The sequence below is a fragment of the Oreochromis aureus genome, linkage group 5 (genome assembly GCF_013358895.1).
Source record: "Oreochromis aureus strain Israel breed Guangdong linkage group 5, ZZ_aureus, whole genome shotgun sequence".
Lineage (NCBI taxonomy): Eukaryota > Metazoa > Chordata > Actinopteri > Cichliformes > Cichlidae > Oreochromis > Oreochromis aureus.
In genome coordinates, this window is record NC_052946.1 from 24,984,646 (window position 1) to 25,005,160 (window position 20,515).

The 20,515-nt window shown below is 39.0% G+C and overlaps 1 protein-coding gene across 1 annotated transcript in view; it reads left to right on the top strand.

The window, feature by feature from the left end:
• The first annotated feature begins 438 nt into the window (after positions 1 to 438).
• uba7 (ubiquitin-like modifier activating enzyme 7) overlaps positions 439 to 20,515 on the top strand; it is a 32,438-nt gene continuing 12,361 nt past the window's right edge. Inside the window, exons 1-21 of the mRNA XM_031757635.2 lie at positions 439 to 609; positions 749 to 917; positions 1,502 to 1,636; positions 1,822 to 1,928; positions 2,000 to 2,090; positions 2,350 to 2,482; positions 2,745 to 2,842; positions 2,925 to 3,074; positions 3,161 to 3,325; positions 3,464 to 3,568; positions 3,674 to 3,754; positions 4,110 to 4,265; positions 4,704 to 4,869; positions 5,252 to 5,448; positions 5,772 to 5,836; positions 7,349 to 7,559; positions 9,565 to 9,639; positions 10,224 to 10,425; positions 10,515 to 10,603; positions 12,509 to 12,601; positions 14,101 to 14,292. Of these exons, the coding sequence (XP_031613495.1) occupies positions 563 to 609; positions 749 to 917; positions 1,502 to 1,636; positions 1,822 to 1,928; positions 2,000 to 2,090; positions 2,350 to 2,482; positions 2,745 to 2,842; positions 2,925 to 3,074; positions 3,161 to 3,325; positions 3,464 to 3,568; positions 3,674 to 3,754; positions 4,110 to 4,265; positions 4,704 to 4,869; positions 5,252 to 5,448; positions 5,772 to 5,836; positions 7,349 to 7,559; positions 9,565 to 9,639; positions 10,224 to 10,425; positions 10,515 to 10,603; positions 12,509 to 12,601; positions 14,101 to 14,292 (2,727 nt within the window). The 5' untranslated portion in view covers positions 439 to 562. The remainder of the gene's footprint in view (positions 610 to 748; positions 918 to 1,501; positions 1,637 to 1,821; positions 1,929 to 1,999; positions 2,091 to 2,349; positions 2,483 to 2,744; positions 2,843 to 2,924; positions 3,075 to 3,160; positions 3,326 to 3,463; positions 3,569 to 3,673; positions 3,755 to 4,109; positions 4,266 to 4,703; positions 4,870 to 5,251; positions 5,449 to 5,771; positions 5,837 to 7,348; positions 7,560 to 9,564; positions 9,640 to 10,223; positions 10,426 to 10,514; positions 10,604 to 12,508; positions 12,602 to 14,100; positions 14,293 to 20,515) is intronic.

The window sequence follows — 20,515 nt, forward strand, 5'->3', positions numbered from 1 at the left end:
AGACAAACCATTTTTTATTTCTATATTGTTTTTGCATTTATTCTTTCTTCCTAATCAGTTACATACATTTAACTTCAGACTCCAGGATAGAAATTATGTCCTGCTTTAGCTATAAGTCTATTTTTATTGATGCATGAGGGGATTCTGTGAGTTTCATTAAGGACTTGAACGTTTATGTATTAAATCCTGCTTTTCAGATTTAAGGTGAGCACAGAGAAACTAGAGCTAAAGAGAAATTGAGCCAGAGAATCATAAATAATTTACTTGCACTTTCCTACTCGCAGTGGAAAATATGAAAAAGTGAGAAACTTTTATTGTTACCCAACACTAGGCACAGAGGGACAAAGGTTACAAAGTTTCGAGTCGCCCTCTAGTGGCCGTTACAGAAAGCGTTTCTTGGTGGGTCCCTTGCAGAGACTGAATCGAAACTGAAATACTTTCCTGAAAACTGCTGCGTTTTTTTTTTCTTTTTATCACAACCGGTTTACATTCAGTTCCGGGTTTTGACTGGACGATTCTTTCTCTAAGCTCTCTCAGATTTGCCCTCAACTGCTTTTACAAAATGTCAGAAATCTCTGAAATCGATGAAGGATTCTACTCTCGACAACTGTAAGTACCAGCGATGTTCTGCCAAAAAGTGCACACCTGCCAAAAAGTGACCGGCGGTATCGTCTAAGAAATGAATGATTGCTGGTATTTAAATTGTTTTAAATGACCTATGACACTGTGTGTTCTTTAATCTGCACAGTTATGTTCTGGGCCATGAGGCGATGCACCGAATGGGCTCAGCCAAGGTCCTCATTGCAGGAATGAAAGGTCTGGGAGTTGAAATAGCCAAGAATGTGGTGCTGTCCGGAGTTAAACATGTCACTGTCCAGGACGAAGGAATGACAACATGGAGCGACCTGTCATCTCAGGTATCCAAGAGGGATGCGTTTGAGCTGACTGCATAAACACTTAAATATACAACAAACTTTAGGAAGCCTGTGTGATGAAGGGTTACTAAACCGAGCTGATTGTGATCCTGGTAATGTTTTGTTTTTTTTTTTTCAAACCTTTTTTTCTTTTCAAATGTTATTAGACTTTAGGATGAAACTGTGGCACTGATATTATTCCATGATGAAATAAATCCTCAATATTTCAATGTTAAGTGATCGAATGTTTGTGCACATTTAGTTTTGCTTTTTCTTTCACTAGTGAGGACACCCGCCTTCTTTATCATGCACTGGGAAACACCCGATAAATTTTAAGATTTCTCTTTCACTCTTTGAGCCTTGACACAGGCAAAACATTCAAAACTTGCTCAGAATTACTGCTGAGCAAACTCAGTTTACTGATGATGGTCATCCATTCATTTATTTTCTTTCATTTATACAATTCAGGGTCATGGGGGATGAGTGGAAGAGAATGGATGGATGGATGGATGGATGGTCAAACGTAATAAAGCAGGTGGACCTTGGGTTGAGATTGTTTTGTCTTTCATTTTAATTGTTCCCAACAGTTTTTCCTGAAGGAGTCTCATCTTGGTCAGAACCGGGCTACATGCTCAGTACAACAGTTGGCAGTTTTAAACCCGCATGTGGTTGTGACAGACTACACTGGACCACTAGATGAAAACCTTCTTCTGCAATATCAGGTATTTTAATCTTTTTCCCAACAGTACTGTGCTGATGTCCACTAAGGTTAAAATAATCTTTTTTTAAAAATTCTGGAACCGAGAAACTTTCTGCCCTTCATTAAATAATATTCAGTTCATCAAGGCCAAATCATAGTGCACATCAAGCAAAAAACACCTTTCTGAGTAGGGCTATGTTTTTACAGGTAGTGGTCCTCACTGACTCCTCATTGGAGGATCAGAAGCGTTTTGGGGAGCTGTGTCATTCACATGGAATTAAGTTCATTGTAGCAGACACCAAGGGACTCTGTGGGTAAGATAAACTCTCGAACATGTATTTAAATCAACATTATGGAACAATCAAGAGAAAACTCTCAATTGCAGTCAGCTGTTCTGTGACTTTGGGGAGAAATTTGAGGTCTTGGACCGGGATGGAGAGATGCCTGCATCAGTGATGATACAATCTATCTCTAAGGTAACGCTTTTCATTTTATTTTGTGCTAATGCTAAATTGCAGATCCAGCCATACATTTTGAAATCTTGGTACTTCATTTATTTCTGTGTAATGTGTATAACAGATCCTATGAGAGGACCCCTAAGTGAATCCAAGATATGCTTTCAAACTCTGACCATTGTAATGACTAACAATCCCTGAACCAGATTGTTCAAGAAGTGTTGCAAATAGGTTTATTTAACAGGCTTAAGAATTGACAGTTAGCATGTCTTTATTTTAGGATAATCCTGGAGTGGTGATCTGCACAGATGACCAGAAGCACGGACTCTCAGATGGCGATAAAGTTATTTTTTCTGAAGTGCAAGGCATGACAGAACTAAACAATATGGGCCCCGTGGAGATCAAAGTCCGGGGTCAGTGTTTTTTTTACCAAAGATGGCAATTTCTTTCCTCAAGTTTTCTCTTCATGACATTTTCAACCTCTATGATGATCACTACTCTAAAAATCTGATGCAATTAGAGATTTTTTCTTCTTTATCTGTAAGTCATCGGCAGTCATTATAGTTTTATATTTTCAGCATTGGGTTTGTATTATTTTTCAGTAAATCTGCTTTTAACTTTTTTTAATTTCAATTCACCATAATAACCTTTGTCATTTGTCATCTCAATCATTAGGCCAGTATTCCTTCAGCATTGGTGACACTTCAGCCCTTTCTGAATATGAACGGGGTGGAGTGGTGAATGAGGTTAAACAGCCAGTCCTGCTAAAATTTGTAGGTACAAGCGTTTTGTTTCTACTTTAGCTTTTAAACAATAAATCCATTGTTAATGAAATAATCTCATTTTTATTTGCAGAAACCACTGAGTGAGGCTTTACAGGACCATGATCTGCTGGTAATGAACGACTTTGGAAAAATATCTCGGCATAAGACCCTGCACTTGGCTTTCCAAGCACTGCATAGCTTTGTGAAGAAAGAAAAGCGACTCCCTGGTCTCTGGTCCCAGGTCTGTAAATCCAGCTATGGTGCTGTAGTTTAACCATTAAAGCAATTTACAGGACTGTTTCCACTCACTTGTTGGTGCTTCTACAGTCCGATGCAGATTACCTGCTAACCATAGTGAGAGAGCTGAATGAAGTTGCACAACTGGAAGAGCTAGATGAGGTCACAGTACAAAGCCTGTCGTACACAGCCCAGGGAGATTTGGCTCCCATCAATGCTTTCATAGGAGGCTTGGCTGCTCAGGAAGTCATTAAGGTGATGTCTGAAGAAAATGCCTGAAAATGTTCATCTTTGCGGGGGGGCGGTTATTCATCATAAACTTTTACTGTTTACACTGTCGAGTCTTTTTTTGAGTTGACCGAGTATTGTGTGCCTTCTATAATATTCCTGCAGGCGTGCAGTAGGAAATTCACACCTCTTCAGCAGTGGCTATATTTTGATGCACTGGAGTGCCTGCCTGAGGAGAAGCATCAGCCGACAGAATGCTCATTCGCGATGGTATACCTTTAAAATATAGATTCCCAGGCTATCAAACAAGCTCTTCATTTGACTAATATGAACAGCATTCAAACGCATTTCATCTGTCTCTTTTCTTTTTCATAGAACGGCACAAGGTATGATGGACAGATTGCTGTGTTTGGCTCTGCGTTCCAGGAGAAGCTTCAACGGCAGAAGTATTTCCTGGTGAGGACTGATTTGATATTTGTCCAACAGAGGGCACACTCTGCACTGTAATGCAGAAACTCCATGTGTGTTTTTCTTTGATCTTGTCTGGTGTAAATGATGGCACATTCAGGAAATAGCTGTGATTCAGGTGGCATTTCCTGGCATCTTTCTATAGGGGCTGTTTAACAGTACTTTCCCTGTTTCCTTTAAAAGTGTGATTTTGTGCTGGGTTAACATTTTTGAGGGAGACAGTGTATGCATTTCAGGAAGTACATGAGCTACTGAATGCCTAATCTCTATGTAGTAATGAGCAACAACAGATGAATGATTTTCTGCAACATTGTAAAACACATTTTTTCCTGTTATTTTCAAGGTTGGAGCTGGTGCTATTGGCTGTGAGCTTCTTAAAAACTTTGCCCTAATGGGGCTTGGTGCAGGAGATGATGGACACATCACCATAACAGACATGGACTTAATAGAAAGATCCAACTTGAACCGCCAGTTCCTGTTCAGGACTCGTGATATCGGGGTGAGAAGCCACACAGTACAGTGTATCACAATTCTGTAGTGAAAAATGTGAAAAAGTGTCATAGCACATCTGTGCAAGTTAACAGGGCTTTACTTACAGGAGAGGCTGGGGATGAAGGTATTATTACAGCCTGAGATGGCTTGTTTTAGTTTCCACATAGCTGCCATTTTCCAACACTTGTAACTGTTTTATTGTATGGCTTATTTTGGGACTACATCAGGCAGTTAATCTCTCATTAGAGTAAACAGCTGCTACTGAAAAAATGAATAATAGTAAAGTGAAGCTTTGGGGTATGCTAACAAAAGAAATTCTGGCACGCTATTCGGAATACAGATCTTATTCAGATTTATTATTATTTTGTTTTTAATACCTATTCTTGTTCACATACGTTATCTCACAGACTAACTTTCCCATTTTTGTGTGTTTGTCAATTGGCAGGAACCTAAATCAAAAGTTGCAGCCAGAGCTGCGTGTGACATAAACCCACAGATGAGAATCACAGCGCACCAGAATCGCCTGGATGCTGACAGTGAAGGAGTATACGACTACTGCTTCTTCATGGGCCTCGATGGAGTGGCTGCAGCCCTCGACAATGTGGAAGCCAGTGAGGACACTTACTGTCATTGTATTATAAAATGAAATTACAAGTCAAAGTCATCTTTATTGTTAATATCGCCATAGGTTCGGGACATACCCACGTACCCACGGTGTGCAAAAAAAAGACTCTAATTATGAATAAGAAAAGAGGTGTAAAAAAATGGGGCACGGGTATTTAAAAAATGAGGTATTGGTGTAAAAATAATGAATTATACAAATGTTATTATAGCCTATATACAGTATCTCAGTCTATATATAAGATGTCAAGTATAAAAAAAATTTGCAGTCTATAGAAATCATATAAAAACATTCACAGTTCATAATTACAGTAAGTATAAGGACTGTACATGTACATTTCTAGGCTTTAACCCAGTATTTTTGATGGTCAGGGGTCTATCTTGATGGACGCTGTGTGCAACACCAGAAGCCAATGCTGGAGGGGGGAACTCTAGGGACCAAAGGTCACACCCTGGTGGTGGTTCCACACCTGACGGAGTCTTATGGACCGGCTAAATCAAGTTCTAGCAATGCTATCCCACTGTGTACTCTCAAGAACTTCCCCCACCGCATTGAGCACACATTGCAGGTATAAAATCAAGTCGTTCAGCTTTGTGTTCACTTTTGCTGTAATGGGAATTTATTGCATCTAATACCAGATGACCAGTGAATACAATAGTCCCCATGTATTATTGGCATATAGTTTAGTAATTAGCACAAAGAATTTGGATTGTTCTGTGTGATTCTACCTGCTGAGGTAATGCTGTTAAAATTCATATTAGCTCTTAAACATAACAATGACCACAACATTTGAAATGACTGCAGTGGTTGCACAGTGCTCTGCAAAAGAAAGTCTTTTTTTATTGTGTTATTTATTCTTTTTTCACTAATCTGGTCTTGTAATTGTTTCAGTGGGCGAGGGACCAGTTTGAAGGACTGTTTAAACAGACACCTGAAAATGTCAATTTCTTCTTGAGGTAAGATACGACGATACCATCCTCCTGCGATTTTCCTGTGTTGGCGCCAAAACCGAGACGGTGTCTTCACCAGTCTGGTGTTACTTAGCGTGGTCATTTTACAATGCTTTTCCACTTTCTTACAAAGCATTCCAGCGCACCTACAAAACAGCTAATGAAGTGGTTCAAGCTCGTTATTTAGTTTTATTAACAGGAAAACATTTGGTTGGCTTTCAGCAGTAAAGCCCTTGTAAGAAATTACATAAACAGTCTGTCTCGCCAAGTCTCCTCTCTGTAATGTATAATCCACAGCAGCTCTAACACAGTTTTCTCCTAATAATAGATGCATTCTTTGATAATTAGAGGCTTTGTGGTTTGGGAACCATCCATCAAATTTTAAAAAAGAGATTAGATGACAGGAAAGAGTGCTATATGATGTGAAATGGATGAATCGGTGAATCTGCTGGATTTTAATTGTAAGATTTAAGTACATGGCTAATCTTTAAAAATTAATAACCACTGTATCAAGCTTTACATAATGCATTGACCTAATTATAACACACAGAAGTGTCATCAAAGGGAGATTTAAGCTTCCAGGTCGAAACTGTGTCTGAGTACTGAGGCTCGGAGCCATTCTAATCCAGCCATGTTTTGGGATTTGTCTCTGTTTGTTTTAGTGAGATTCAACTTAATCTGCCACGACAGTAAAAGCATTTACTCTCTTTCTTGTTTCTATATGGAAGCAAAAACTGGGCCTAGAGCAAAAATGGTGCTTGTGAGTTTAAACAACCATTCAAATTTTTCATATTACACAGTTTTTTAGAGATAAGAACACTTGTCTACTAAGATAACCAGTTTTTCCCAGCTCTCCTTCTAGCGCAATCCTGGAAATGTTTTCTGGGCATTTTTATGAGACAGATCAGCTACATGTCATAGTCCAGCAAATATTAAGTCATAGTTCATGAGGCTATGGAAAGGAAGTTTTTTTGTTGCCGCTGTTTTAATGCCACACCCATACAGTTCTGTGTACAACTATGAGTATGCATGTTCCTGTTCAGGCATGTTTTTTGTTTCCTGAGCGAGCGCATATTAGTGGCGCAAGAACTACCCATGTGTGGGTTTAGAGTTGTACTGACCAGCACCTGATAAACTTACTCAACACTGTCTTCTCCTGCCTATGAGTCGAAACACTCAGAGAATTCCCCTCTCTGAGTCACCTTCAAGACAACACTCAAAAGACTTTTTAGTCATTCTCTTCTGTGACACAGGTGTAAACAGTTTGTTTTTTTTTCCAGTAAGGCTTTAGTCAGGTTGACGTTGCAGGTCATGCGTGCCACGTGTGTTGTTTTTAAAGTGTACTTTCAGCCAAGTCAAGTTGCAAATAAAAATTTAATCTTTTATTGTGAAGGAAGGCATCAAACATATTATTATTACCTTTCAAGAGCCTGCGCTTTGTCTTTCTGCTCAGCCAATGATTATTATTATTATCTGCTCTGTCACTGAATACAACTACTGCTGCTCTATTTTCCACAGGGATACGGCATTTATAAAGCGAACTCTAGATCTTGGTGACACTGAGGCCTTGGAGATTCTCGGAGGAGTGTGGAGCAGCCTGCATGACATGGAAGCTGGAGGACAGCGTCCAAAGTCCTGGGAAGACTGTGTGCGCTGGGCACGTTGCAAGTGGGAGAGCCTGTTTAACAACGACATCCGTCAGCTTCTGCACTGTTTCCCTCCCGATGAGGTAAAAAAGCAACTATCCTGATGCCAAAAATGTAACATGTGTAATTTATCTCCATGAACACACAGGGGCACTGTTGTGCACTTAAGCTATTTGCATTCCAAACAGTTAAAACACCACAATGAGATATTTGAACAATAGGAATTGCATTTTTCACATTTCACTTCATGGAGTACTGCAGCATATTTCCCCAGGAGTAGATGGCAGTATTAGCCTTGCTGAAAACCTGAAAAGCACTACTGATAAACTCTTTGAGGGTCTCTGAGGGGTTTTTAGTCTGTTGAAATGTGCAGACAGAGCGATGTCACATGTTGCTGTCATACCTTTGGTGTGGGGGGGTGGACAGATCAGTATCAACCTAAACAAACCCTCACTAACCCCAGACTTAGAACACTAACAAGCTCTTTTCTAACAGAACTTCAGCAGTGTTTGGCAATGTTTTAATATTTATTAATGGACTTTGTATTATCTGTACATCTCTTTAAAAACAGCTTTTGGTATGGTATTTTTTTATTATTAAATATAAATTTTCTCTTATCTAATCATCACAGCACATGATACAGAAACTCTGCGTCATTTGTGGTTTTGGCTTTGGTTCTCTCTCTTTTTTCCCCCTCCTTACTTCTCTTTGTCCTAGTTACGTAAAAAGAGTTATAGTTTTATTGTTCTCGTTGAAAGTCAGTTTTGACCACAGACTTTCTGGGGGAACTATGATAAGGAAGCTAATGTCAGTTAAAAGTCAAAAGCTAAACTGACCAAAGCTGGTACACGGGCAACACTGATGACTGCACGGCTACTGTGCTCTATGTCGCCACAGCATCTCAAGTTGGAAAAGTAGAAAATACAAGAAGTGACGGGTGAGAGAAGTGGATTGACTGACTGTTTTATTTTAAACATCTAAACACAGCAAAAATAACAACAAAACAGAAAAAAGAACGAAAAAGAAATTGAGTTTCTACCAATATCTCTCTATACAACACAATTTATATGTTCAAAAGGGAGTCTACGCTCATTTGATCTAACCCTGCTTAATACTAATTAATAATTTACAACTCACTCTTCATCAGTACATAACCTGACAGTATACATGTATGACTAATGAATGAGTGTAGATGAAATGACAAGAGATTTAAAGGCATCCTGTCATAGAATTTGCTGTATTAGTGAGAGAAATTATATTCAACTCTTAAACAGCTTAATTAACAGCAATTAATTGAATTGTTGATAAATTTGGCCATGTAGTTATTTGGTTCAACTCTCTTTTTCTTAACAACCAGAATAAAGTTGATTTCAAGTAGAAATTTCCATTATTAATGTCACCTTTATTCTTAGGTCTCTACAAGAAAAAAGTACAATTGGACAAAGAGCCTTAGGAGGCCCCAAAAAGTCTTAAATGAAAGTGTTATCCTTCTTTTTAAGGACAAATCATTGTTTTGGCCCCCTCTGGCCCTGAAGAGAAGGCCAACAACATGCCTGATTCTGAAAAGGACAATGTTGTTGGTGCCTTTTGGCTGCTATACAATCCCCCCCCTGCAGTGAAAACTGGCACCACCAGTAGGAGACTCTCTCTTTCTCGGCATATGGACCATTTGGAAACATCAAAGCTCTCAAGTCCCTTTGTTCCTTTATCAGACATACAAATTGTGTAGTCAACACACAGCTGATAACAATATTAGTGTGACTGCACCAAAGGAAGGTAGTTGACTTGCTTTGTTAGAATAGTAAAGTAGGTGTCAGGCTTTATCCAGTAAATTACTGATGCACTGGAGTCGTCATGCATTAAATATCATATAAGCTGAAAATGTAAAACCTAATCTGTTTACTCATGTGTTTTTGTTTGGAATATAGCGTCACCTTCATTATATGTAAGGCAAAGATCTCACCATGACAGTCATGGGTTTACTCACCAAGTTGTACATATATTTATTCTTTTTTAAAGAATAAAAGTGAAATGATTTTACAGCTGTTACTCGTTGCGATAAAGGGATTTTCTTCTGCCTCTGTTTAGAAGACCACTCATGGCTTGCCCTTCTGGTCTGGATCCAAGAGATGCCCTCACCCCCTGACCTTTGATCCTAGCAATGTGAGTAGTGTCTGGTCCAGTTCTTCATCCAGTAGCAATCATATACATAGTAGATGGTAATGAGAAAACATACCACAGTATACTGATAACCACTCACATTCCTTCTTTATCTTGTCTGATAGTGGCTCTTCCTCACTCTGACCATATAATTGAGTCTTATCTCAGGTACATATGGGCAATAAAAGAGAGATAATAATCTGCTTTATAGACACATTCAATTCATGTTATTCTCCTTATCAGTGAATTGAAAGCAGCATTGCAGAGAAGTGAAATAATGGAACTGTACTGTGCTTGTTTAATAAGTAGCAGTTACTGCCACTCTATGCACAAATATAGATGCGCATTTTTGGGAACACTGGAAAAATTATTGCAGCTATATATTCCATTAAGGGAAGTAATTGGCATTACTGCTCTATGTTAACATTGTTCTGACTCTATTCTCCTTTTTTAATACGTTTCTTTTCACAGTTTCGCCGTGATGGCAGTGCTTCTGTAATAGACTGTGTTTAACTAGAATGTTAAATGTGTTTTCCAAAACATTATATTTTCTTCTTCATCAAGACTATGTGATTGTTGTGTTGTAGACTACGCATATTGAGTATGTGATGGCTGGAGCTAATCTGTATGGGCAAATCTATGGGATCAAAGGGACAAGGGACTTTACCTCCATCAGAGGAATCTTAGAAAATGTCCATGTACCAGCTTTCACTCCCAAGTCCTCCGTGAAGATTCATGTTACTGACAAGGAGATGGAGGAGGAGAAAAAACGTGAATGCGATGATGCTGGTCAGTTAGTTTAATCTTTTGTTATGTTACCAACCATCTTTCTTCCAGCACGTCTTATCTTTACATATTTTTCTCTTTCTCTGCCACAGAAAAGGTCAGACTTGAGGAGTTGAAAGGAAAGTTGGCCTCACCCTCTCTGAAAAGCTCAGCTCAGATGTACCCCATCGACTTTGAGAAGGTAGGGCAACAGGACAATGACACCTCTGCCTCAGACTTCAGAGAAGCTGCAGATAGTCACATCTTCATCTGAGCTGATTCAACAGTGGTTTTAGCAGGGTAGAGTTATATATTTTTAAACCGTCCCTCCTGCTTTCAAAAATTGTAGCAATATAATGATTATTTAGTCAGACAGCTCAGATAGAAATTGTATATTTTTATGTGAGAACTGGTTTGCAGTCCGCAAACAGCATACACAGACTCCTGAAGGCACACTTCCCTTAATAAAACGTTGTCACTCTTCACATTAAGTTATGTTTGGCACTTGGCTGGCATTGTAAATATTCATAAAGGTTCATCTAATCTAGAAAGTTATTTGGGAGTGTAGACTAGATATAATCCCCACTTCCCAAAGCAAACGTTTCCTTCCAATGTATTTCCTAAAAGTTAGTCACACCTTGGAGTAAAGCGATTTTCTTAATAGGACAGCACTTTCCCAGTGACAGTATCCCTAACACTCTATATTCTTGCTTGATATCCTCTGGGAAACATGGCCACAAAACACATTTAAATGAGGCAACCCCATGGTTTAAGAAGCCAGCCATACACTTTGTTCCATTTGTCTTCTCCATTTCCTCTCGTCTTTCAGTACTTGTAAACTTTTGAATGCCAGGTAAAAATAATTTCAATAGTTTAGCTTTAACTAAGACAGATTTTGTCATTACAAATGCATGATATTTTCAGTGTGGCACATTGCCGTTGCTGCACATTGGCTAACTTGAAAAACAAAGTAGAACATCTTGGGTCCAGTTTCTGTTTTGACTCCGGTTAGTTAATTAATAAATGCTAAAATAAATGGAAAAAAAGACCAGGCTCTAAATCAACTATAAATCTATATCCTCCAAGACTTAGTGTAACTATTATCTCAAAATCTATTTAAATAAAAATTAACAATTGTAAGCATAAACAAATTGTGCAGTAAATGAGCCATTTTCTTATAGCGTCATTTATTCCTCCCTACTGGAACATTTTTCCTCAGCATCCGACATGTCCTGTTGGATAGGACTGGATCCTGTAATAACTGTAATAGCCAACATTAAATAAAGCTTATATGTATCTACCTGGACATTGGGGATAACAAAGTCTTTTCTAAACCTCCGTTATGAACGAGTTTACAAGAAACTCTGCCCACAAATTAACTGTACCATATTACCCCATAATTAAGATACTGTTGCTCAACAAAAGGTAAAAGCAGGTCAAGATGCCGCTGCTGAGTGGTAGAGGTTGTTATTAAAAGAATTTAGAGAAGGTAAATGACTTTAAATGAGATTCTGATAACACATGCAATGAACCAAGAGAGACTAATGAAGGTGCATGAGGTAAGTCAGCTAAATATCAAATGTTGTCTTGAATAAGAACAAGACTCCCAAACCCCCTTCTCTTCATCTTTATCCCTCTGTGCCCTGGTCAGGCTGTGGATAGATGGAATGTGTGTAGGAGGGTTTCAAAGGCATCAGGTTGCCAGCTTGGAGCTTCCTCACAACCCCTAAAGCAAACCTGGAGTGACAGTCACCCTCCTAGCTTTTGTAGAGCCGCACCAGCAGAGGCATGACCTCACTGGCCATGTCGATCACAACAGAAATCTGATTTCCACTGCTTTCTGACAGGGTACTAAGTCATATATCAGAGTGACTGAAGCGACATAACAACAAAGCAGGCAAAGCTCAAAGAGGGCACAGAGAATGACATCACTGAGTATGTCACTGGACGTGGACATGGCCTTGAACTGTTCCACTAGCAATTTATAATGTTGTTAATACTGTTATTAAGCTGTTTTTTGTCATTATATGTAATTGCTGTTCATGGGTATTAAGCTTCCTAGTGTTATATCTTAATTAAAGAATATTTAATGTTCCTACTCGTACAGGATGAAGACAGCAATTTCCACATGGACTACATTGTTGCTGCATCTAACCTGAGAGCAGAAAACTATGACATCCCTGCAGCTGATCGTCACAAGGTCAGTATTTTCACTGTGTGCATCATCTAATTGTATGTATACATAGTAAAAATAAATGAAAAATATGGACAAAGATCAAAGAGATGAAGCTGAGTTGAGGGGCGAATGAGACAAAACAGACCTGCCGACTGCTCCCCCTCCCTGTAGGTCATGTTTTTCCTAGGTGCTGCACACACCTGTCCTAAAGCCACAAAAACAGCCCCCTCGTCTATTGTTCACAGAGCAGAACTAATCACGGCACTTTACCTGTCGCCTGGGAGGTGACACCTGAGCCAGGCCTTGTACCAGCCGCCACAGTGACATACACAGCCAAGACATGGACGGTGGGGGGAAGGGTACCCCTAGGAGAGGGGTGACAAAAGAGAGTTAGCCTTGTGTAATCAGACATTTCCACATTTTGCGTTTTGATTGCAAATAACTTCTCCTTTAGTCACCATTTAACCACATGCGTAATAAACATACAGTATATCAGTTATGCAAGACTACATGAGGGCTAGACTCTAAAATATTTGTAACTGTCAAAGGTAGAAATACTCATCATGCAGCATCATCAGTATATTGTGTATGTATATTTATATACAGTTAGGTCCATGTTTTGTTGGACTAACACACAATTTTTGTAGCTTTGTCGAGTCCGTTCTGCAGCACTTGACTGAATCTGAGCAGAGTGTATAAAGCAGTAAACTTCAGAAATCATCCTGCTGCTTCTGTCAGCAGTCACATCATCAATCAACAATAGCGGCCCGGATCCACTGGCAGCCATCCCTACCCCATGAAATATCTTAGCCTCCATCATGTGTGACAGATGAGGTGGCATGCTCTGAATCCTGAGCTGTTTCTCTCCTTCTCTATACCTTTCCCTTCCTCTGGAACAAGTTTATTTCATCTGTCCATGTTTTTGTTTTCCAGAACTGTGCAGGTTCTTTTAGATATTTTCTGGCAAAGTTTAATCTGGCTTTCTTGTACAAGCTTGTACATCATAAAGTTTTTCTTTAAAATTTGTGATTGCTGTATTTTGCTTTGCCAAATTCAATTCAATTCAATTTTATTTATACAGCACCAAATCACAACAACAGTAGCCTCAAGACGCTTTATATTGTAAGGTAAAGACCCAACAATAATACAATAAAGTGCCTCATATTAAAGTTGAAGTGAAAAGCTATGAAATACAAATTCAGCACTTTGAATGAACTTCATATGTTATATCTCATTTATTTGTCCATACATAACAAGGGGACAGGTCTTAATTGACTGATAAGCCATGAAATTACTTGTAAACATACCTGTAACTAAAATAAAAGACTACTTCAAGTATTTCAGAACTAACAGAGTAAATGAATTAAGTTACTTTCTACCAGTGAAATGGTGTAAAACACAAGTTTATATTTGTTGGATCACGTTAGGATTGTACTGAAAGTGACTGAAGCTAACTGAAATATTTTCTTGCCACCACATGATACTGCCATGTGAACGTGAACGTTCCACTCTCACCTTTGCAGAGTAAGCGCATTGCCGGAAGGATCATCCCTGCCATAGCCACCACGACAGCCGCGGTGGCAGGCCTCATGTGCCTGGAGCTGTATAAGCTGGTTCAGGGTCACCAAAAGATCGGCTCTTACCGCACAGCTTACATCAACCTGGCCGTCCAGTACTTTGTCATGTCCCAGCCGAGCCGGCCTCAGCAGTTTGAAGTGAGTAACAGCTCCATATGACCACAGCTTTATTTTAGTTATAGTGGTTTTAGGGAAGAGATCAATAAAGCTTTCAGTCACATATAGGACCTGAGTAAGGCACTTTATAAAGTCTGACAGACTCTTACTGTATAACGTACTTTCATAATTTAAACCTGTCTATTTTGAGGATAAATCTGGTGGGTTCTTTGTAGATTTATGTCCTTCCTTTTTTAGTGGAAAGCATTAAGCCATGAATGAGTGCTCTCAGAGTAAAAGCCCACTTTTGGCCCTCAGTCTCTTGAATATACTGTAAGCCCATTCTTTAACTAGCTCAGTATAATCCTTAGCATATTTCAGTGCAGGCAAGGCATAAAACAGATTCATGCTTGACTTTTTGTTTGGACAAATTAAGTGAATTCAAAGCAACCCTATTCCCTGAAGCCAGTGTCCTTCTGGGCTCAGTACCACACTGTATGAGGTACACAGAGCTCTCAGGGCCACACAGTAACATGTTAGTTATCTGACTTATGATTCAGATTCAAATGCTAGACACATTTAAGGTCAGGTTTGAGAGAATATCATGCCAATTAATTTTACAGCAGTCTTACATCTCACTGTAGCTCACCTCTGGAGGTAATCAAATACTAGACTGGAATGCTCCAGCTTTCCCACTCAGGGCACTAAACCTCTGACAGGGTCAGCAGTTGGGGTAACTGTGTCCTATGGGGCTTGAGGGTACTCTGAGACAGTGTGGGTCTGGTTTCAGCTTTGGTTACAGGGGAAAATTCAGCCTCTGCATAAACGCTGCCATGATGACAGAAGCAGCTGTGACTTTTGAGTGCAGTTTGGAGGTTCCAGACGTGCCTTCTTCCTCTCTCTGTTCTTACAGTTGTTGCCTGTAAATTTGTTGATGTTTGCATATACTTTTCTATTTTTTCATGCCTTCTGAAATTTTCTGAGATGCATTTACATTTCCAAAGCAGCACGGGACACTGGATAGAGTCAGTCATTAAAATAATCAGTCACAGTGACAGAGTACCTGACATTATCCCAGCCAGAAGGTTTATTCAAGTATTCAAGTACTGAATCGGACAGATGGGCAGACATTAAATTTTTCAGACACAGGCTCTTTCTTCATGGGTTAAGGCTCTGGGGTTTAAGCTTTTGTTTATTCAACAGAAGACCCAAAGGAGACAGGACACCCACAGCCAGAACAGCATTTTTAGAGTTAAAGATAAATCCTAAAGTAATACCGGAAGGCATTCATAAATCAGGAACACACATGCAATTATATGAGAACCAGAGAATGAGGGTTAGCTGCCAAACCTTCAGCCTATAATGTGGGACATAGTGCCAAAGAAAACATTTTGGTTTTTATGGTTAGTTTAAATTCATAATTTATACCAAGCTTTGTAATTGACAGTCTCTCTTTATTTGTTTTTATTTACTCTTTCGATATGGCATCAATTCTAGTTTCTCATCACTCTATTTATTGTAAAAATAGTTTGAATGTCCATATGTCGTTATCATGAGTATATCAGCAACAACATATATTTTGACTGGTGGAAATAAATTGGATAATTATATTTATGAGATTGTAATTGCCAAAAGTTTTATTAACCTTTTTAAGGGGTCCTTATCAGAACTGTTTATGTTATGGATTCATGAAAAGCCAATAATAATTTAACCTAAATATTGACACAGATTTGGCCTCAGCTATCCAGTATGAGACTAACTTAATCACCCGGGTTCAAAGGTCCAGGGTGTCTATTCCCTTGTTGATATATATTGATATTTTTAAACAAATTGAATCTCGTTTTCAATGCTGTAAACATCTCCTATGCATGAGTGTGGTGTAGATGTTATGTGACTAGTTAAAGAGATCACATAATATAAGATTTCTGAGTCCTGCAATCCTTGATTACCGCATTTATGTGCTGAAATTAATTAGTGTGGAAATGACAAAAATGGTGTACATATAAATGATTTCAGATATCATAAATTAGACAACGACATAACACAGAAGGCAAAGCCATTTCTTTTATATTCTCTTATCTCTCTAATCTAAGATTAGAAAAGTTTTTGGGAGACAGCCTTTGAAGCAACTGCAGGCGTGCAGCTGTTAAATATCACTGATCAGACATGCAGTATTAAGGTCTCAGCTTACTTTTGCAATGGCTTGGACCTCTCCCCTTATGAGATCAGTCTCAGTTCATTAATATCAAGTAACAACAATCACGTCTTGCTGGTTGTGCAGGTGGGCCACCCAGTGTTATTCCAAAGTGACGTTAACGACATTACTCCATTGCTAGATTCTGGGCAGTCATCATAATGTAACCTGTACTGCCACAGTTCTGATCGCCCAAGTGCTTTAATGTGGTCATACACAGCTGTCACTAAATAACCATTTAACTTAGCTCTTAAACTAAATTAAATGACTCCCAATGCCCCCATTGTCTTAATAATTTTCCAGGATTTCTTGCAGCTGTGTGGCAAAATATGAAACTTTCCTGGTATTTCCCTGCTGCTGTCCTCTGTATAGAGGTAGAGATATGTAAACAAGAGGTTTGTCCTTGTCTGCTCAACACTCATTTGCGTAGCATTCCTCCCTATGTTATGTTTTTCAGTTGGGGAGACAAGGCCAAGACATCAAAGGCAGACCGAGAGTAACAAGTTCCTAGAATCTCTTCTACTAAAGGATCATAATATAATACAGCCATAGACCGCTGACTGTAAATAAAGGTGCACATAGCCAACCATTAGTCCCATAAGTCCCACTGTGAAACCTCAAGCCAAGCATTTTGTGCATCGCAGTATTGACATTTTTTTAAACCAGACATGATGAGCAGCAGCAAGGTAGTTTTCACAAAGACTTCCATACGAGAAGGAGACATTTTTGCAAGCAAAGTAGTCTCTCCCTTCTCTTTTTAAAAAAGAAGAAACTTGTTTTTTATACTGTAAAAAATATGGGTTAGTTTTTCCATCTGTGTTCTGGTACCAAAGCTGGCAGTGAACATAGTGCCTGGTAAACACAAAATGTTTGCAGTTCCACAAAAATGGCAGAGTTGCCATAAAAAGGTGCCCGTTTTAGGTTCAGTGCTCTGCCCAAGGACACTTGGCACATAGAGGAGCCAGGGATTGAAGGGCAAATACTCAGACAACCCTTTCCACCAACTGAGCGACAGTTGCCCCATATAGTATAATCCATGCTGGCTCTCTCATTCAGTCAAATGTTGAATCAGCTCTGTGACTACCTCAGCTGCAAGTTTAAGGCTGCAGCAACAATGTCCTCTCTGTACCCTTCACACAGAACAGTCAGCTGCAGCTGCAGACTATTTTCAAACATGCAGGGCCTAAAATGCCTGGAAATGTTTGCAAAAAATGTATGATATGATAAATACACAAAAGATTGTTGTTGCTTGTTGTTACCACCGCTATAGTCAGTCAGACAGTAATACATACTAACTGCTGGTACCATATTAATCTAATTATCACAGTGCTCTTAACTATCCACATCATGGAAGTAACTCTAGAGTAGACTGGCCTTTGCAATGACTTTAACTTCATCAACTTTCCCAAGCTGTACAAAGCAAAAGCTTCCATTTAAAGTTACATTAATCAAGATGTTTACTTTCACATTAATTGCAAACTGTTATTTGAGCAGGGTTACCTTTTTTCAAAGGAATAACCCAGCGCTTTATATAGTTTTTTTCCAGTTTGTTTTGATTTCTACAAACTAAAGCCAGCTTTTTGTTTCACCTTCAAGGTTGTAGTGGGCAGTGTTTTAGGGGCTAGAAAAAAACAATGGTGATAAACTGGCTGTACTCTACCAGCTCAGTGCCTCGCAAAGGTAGTGGAGCATAAAAGGATCAGTACTTCCCTTAATAGTTGGTGAGACCAAAACAGATTTACTAGAACAAAACTTAAAAAAAAAAATCATATTGTCCAATGTACTGTTTGTAAACATATTAATCATAGTAAGTATATTTGAATAATCAGTAATAATAATAATTCTGCTTCCTAAAAAAATTTAAAACTATGTACTCTTTGTTGCTAGTTGGACTCATTTTCTGAGATTTTCTGGCACTAAGTCATTAAAGGACATTTCAAGAGCAGCAAAGATTGATGAGTGCAGCTGTAACTAAGCTGCAGCCTCACTAAAATGCAGAGAAACATCACCCGAGGTCAGACAGAGGAGGACATGTTTCAGCTGTGTGTTAAATATCTCAATCTTCAACCCCTCTAGCATCTTGCCAACGCTCTATCAGTATATGCTGTCTTTACTTGTCTGCTAGGATGCCTGGTAGTTGTGTTCCATGGAAATACTCCCTCTTACATGCCTGTGCACACATCCTCCACACTCCTAACTTTGTGCCCTTTCACGCTTCCTTGGTGCCCCACTTCCCCACTTTGCCCTTTCAGTCTCTAATTGAATTAGCAGAGTTGGAGGCAAGACTCTGGAGACACTCGTCGGTCAATGGTCACACCGCTTCTTTGTTAATTACCTGCAGAAATGATGGTTATTTCCTGCCTTCACAGGAAGCAGTGCATTGAAACCAGATTTCCCAAAGAACTCTATGTAATCTTGCTGACGGCAGAGAATCAGGAGGAGGCAAGGATTTTATGTTCATCTGCTCCAGTCTCTGTTTCTAATAAACCTTTTAGTCACAACTTACTTCTTTATTTGGATTTAAAAATCTGAAAAAAAAGAATGTTTAAATTTGCTGAGTAGACATTGTGTCTGTTTATTTCTTTATTTTTTTAAATGTAGAAAAGAAAACCCACGGCCAACTGATTTGTGATTTGAGCGTAATTGAAGGTCACACATCTGTCACACAAATAACAGGGAATGGCTTAAAGACAGAACAAGAACAACAAAGGAGGAGATTTGCCTCACATGTGGTTAAATATGTGTTGGTCTCATTGGACTGTGCCAGTAAAGAAATGGGGTGAATATGATCCAAGGCCTTCTGGATTCCCAGAGGAGTGCAGAGGCCATTGTGCAGTTTGTAACTCAAGACCCAGACATGAATAGTGCTTGCGGGATAATGAGTAATCTGTGATCAACATATGCGGCTTGTGCCTTCTGTTGTTTTCCACGGTTTATTTGGAGGCAGTATTGTTTCGGTAGAATGCTGTTAAGTCAGATGTTTTCTCTGCTGCATTGTACTGTTATTGTTGTGCGTTAGTTCCCCATCTATCTTCTCTTTCCCTTTTGTGTCATCAACAACGATATTGTGTCTTTGCACTGGTTGTTTATTTATGTAGCAACAGACGCAGATCAGATCAGACTGGATATAGCAGATCCAGAACATTGTTAAACACAGACTGTAGGAGGTAATAAAAGTCGCTACCCAGATCTTTTATTTAGCACAGTGTGCGGTACAGCTCAAAACTCACAAAACTCCATTTATTCAAACTGATAAGCCACCAGTGTTTGATCTAGCTCAGTTATCCTCGGTAGTATTTTTCTCTTCCATACATTTTTAATACAGGGGCAATATGGCAGCTGCAATTCAACTAATTGTGTTCAAGTGTGTGTCAAAACTGCTGCGTCGCTGGCCTTGATCTCCAACTTTCCTGTAGGATTTCAAAAACTTTGAAAAGGTTGTGAATTGCTCATTGTCCACTCACTCTCTTCTGTGCAAATATAAAAAATTTTTGGATAAATAAAAAAAAATTGCAAATGTGGAGGACAGAAAACATGACTTTCCATGTGAAATGCGGCATAGAATTGTCTTTTTACAATTTTTGCAGATATTTGAAGATGATACAATCATTTTAGGATGAAAGCACTTTAGCTGTTTATACCTACATTCATTTCTACTTTTGAACTATTGCAGACTCTAATTTATAGATGAAATTATTTTATTAATGAACAGGAAAGATTCACTTTTCAACACAATTGTACAATCAATTAAATCAGTCATAGCTTTATTTATGAGGCACCTTTCAAGGATGTTGTTGCAGTTTAAAGTGCTTCACAGATGAGTGATAAGCTGTTAATTAGACATAACACAGTTTAATCAAACAACAGGTTTCTGGGTTCAAATCCAGGCCTGGGGCTCTCTGTGTGGATTTTACATGTTCTCCCTGTGCTTTAGTGGGTTCTGTCCAGGTGCTCTTGTTCCAAAACATGCATGAGTTAGGTTAACTAGAGATTCTAAATTGGGCGTGATTTTGAGCATGGGTGCTTGTGTTAGCCCTTCAACAATTTGATGATCTGTCAAGCTGCCTCTAC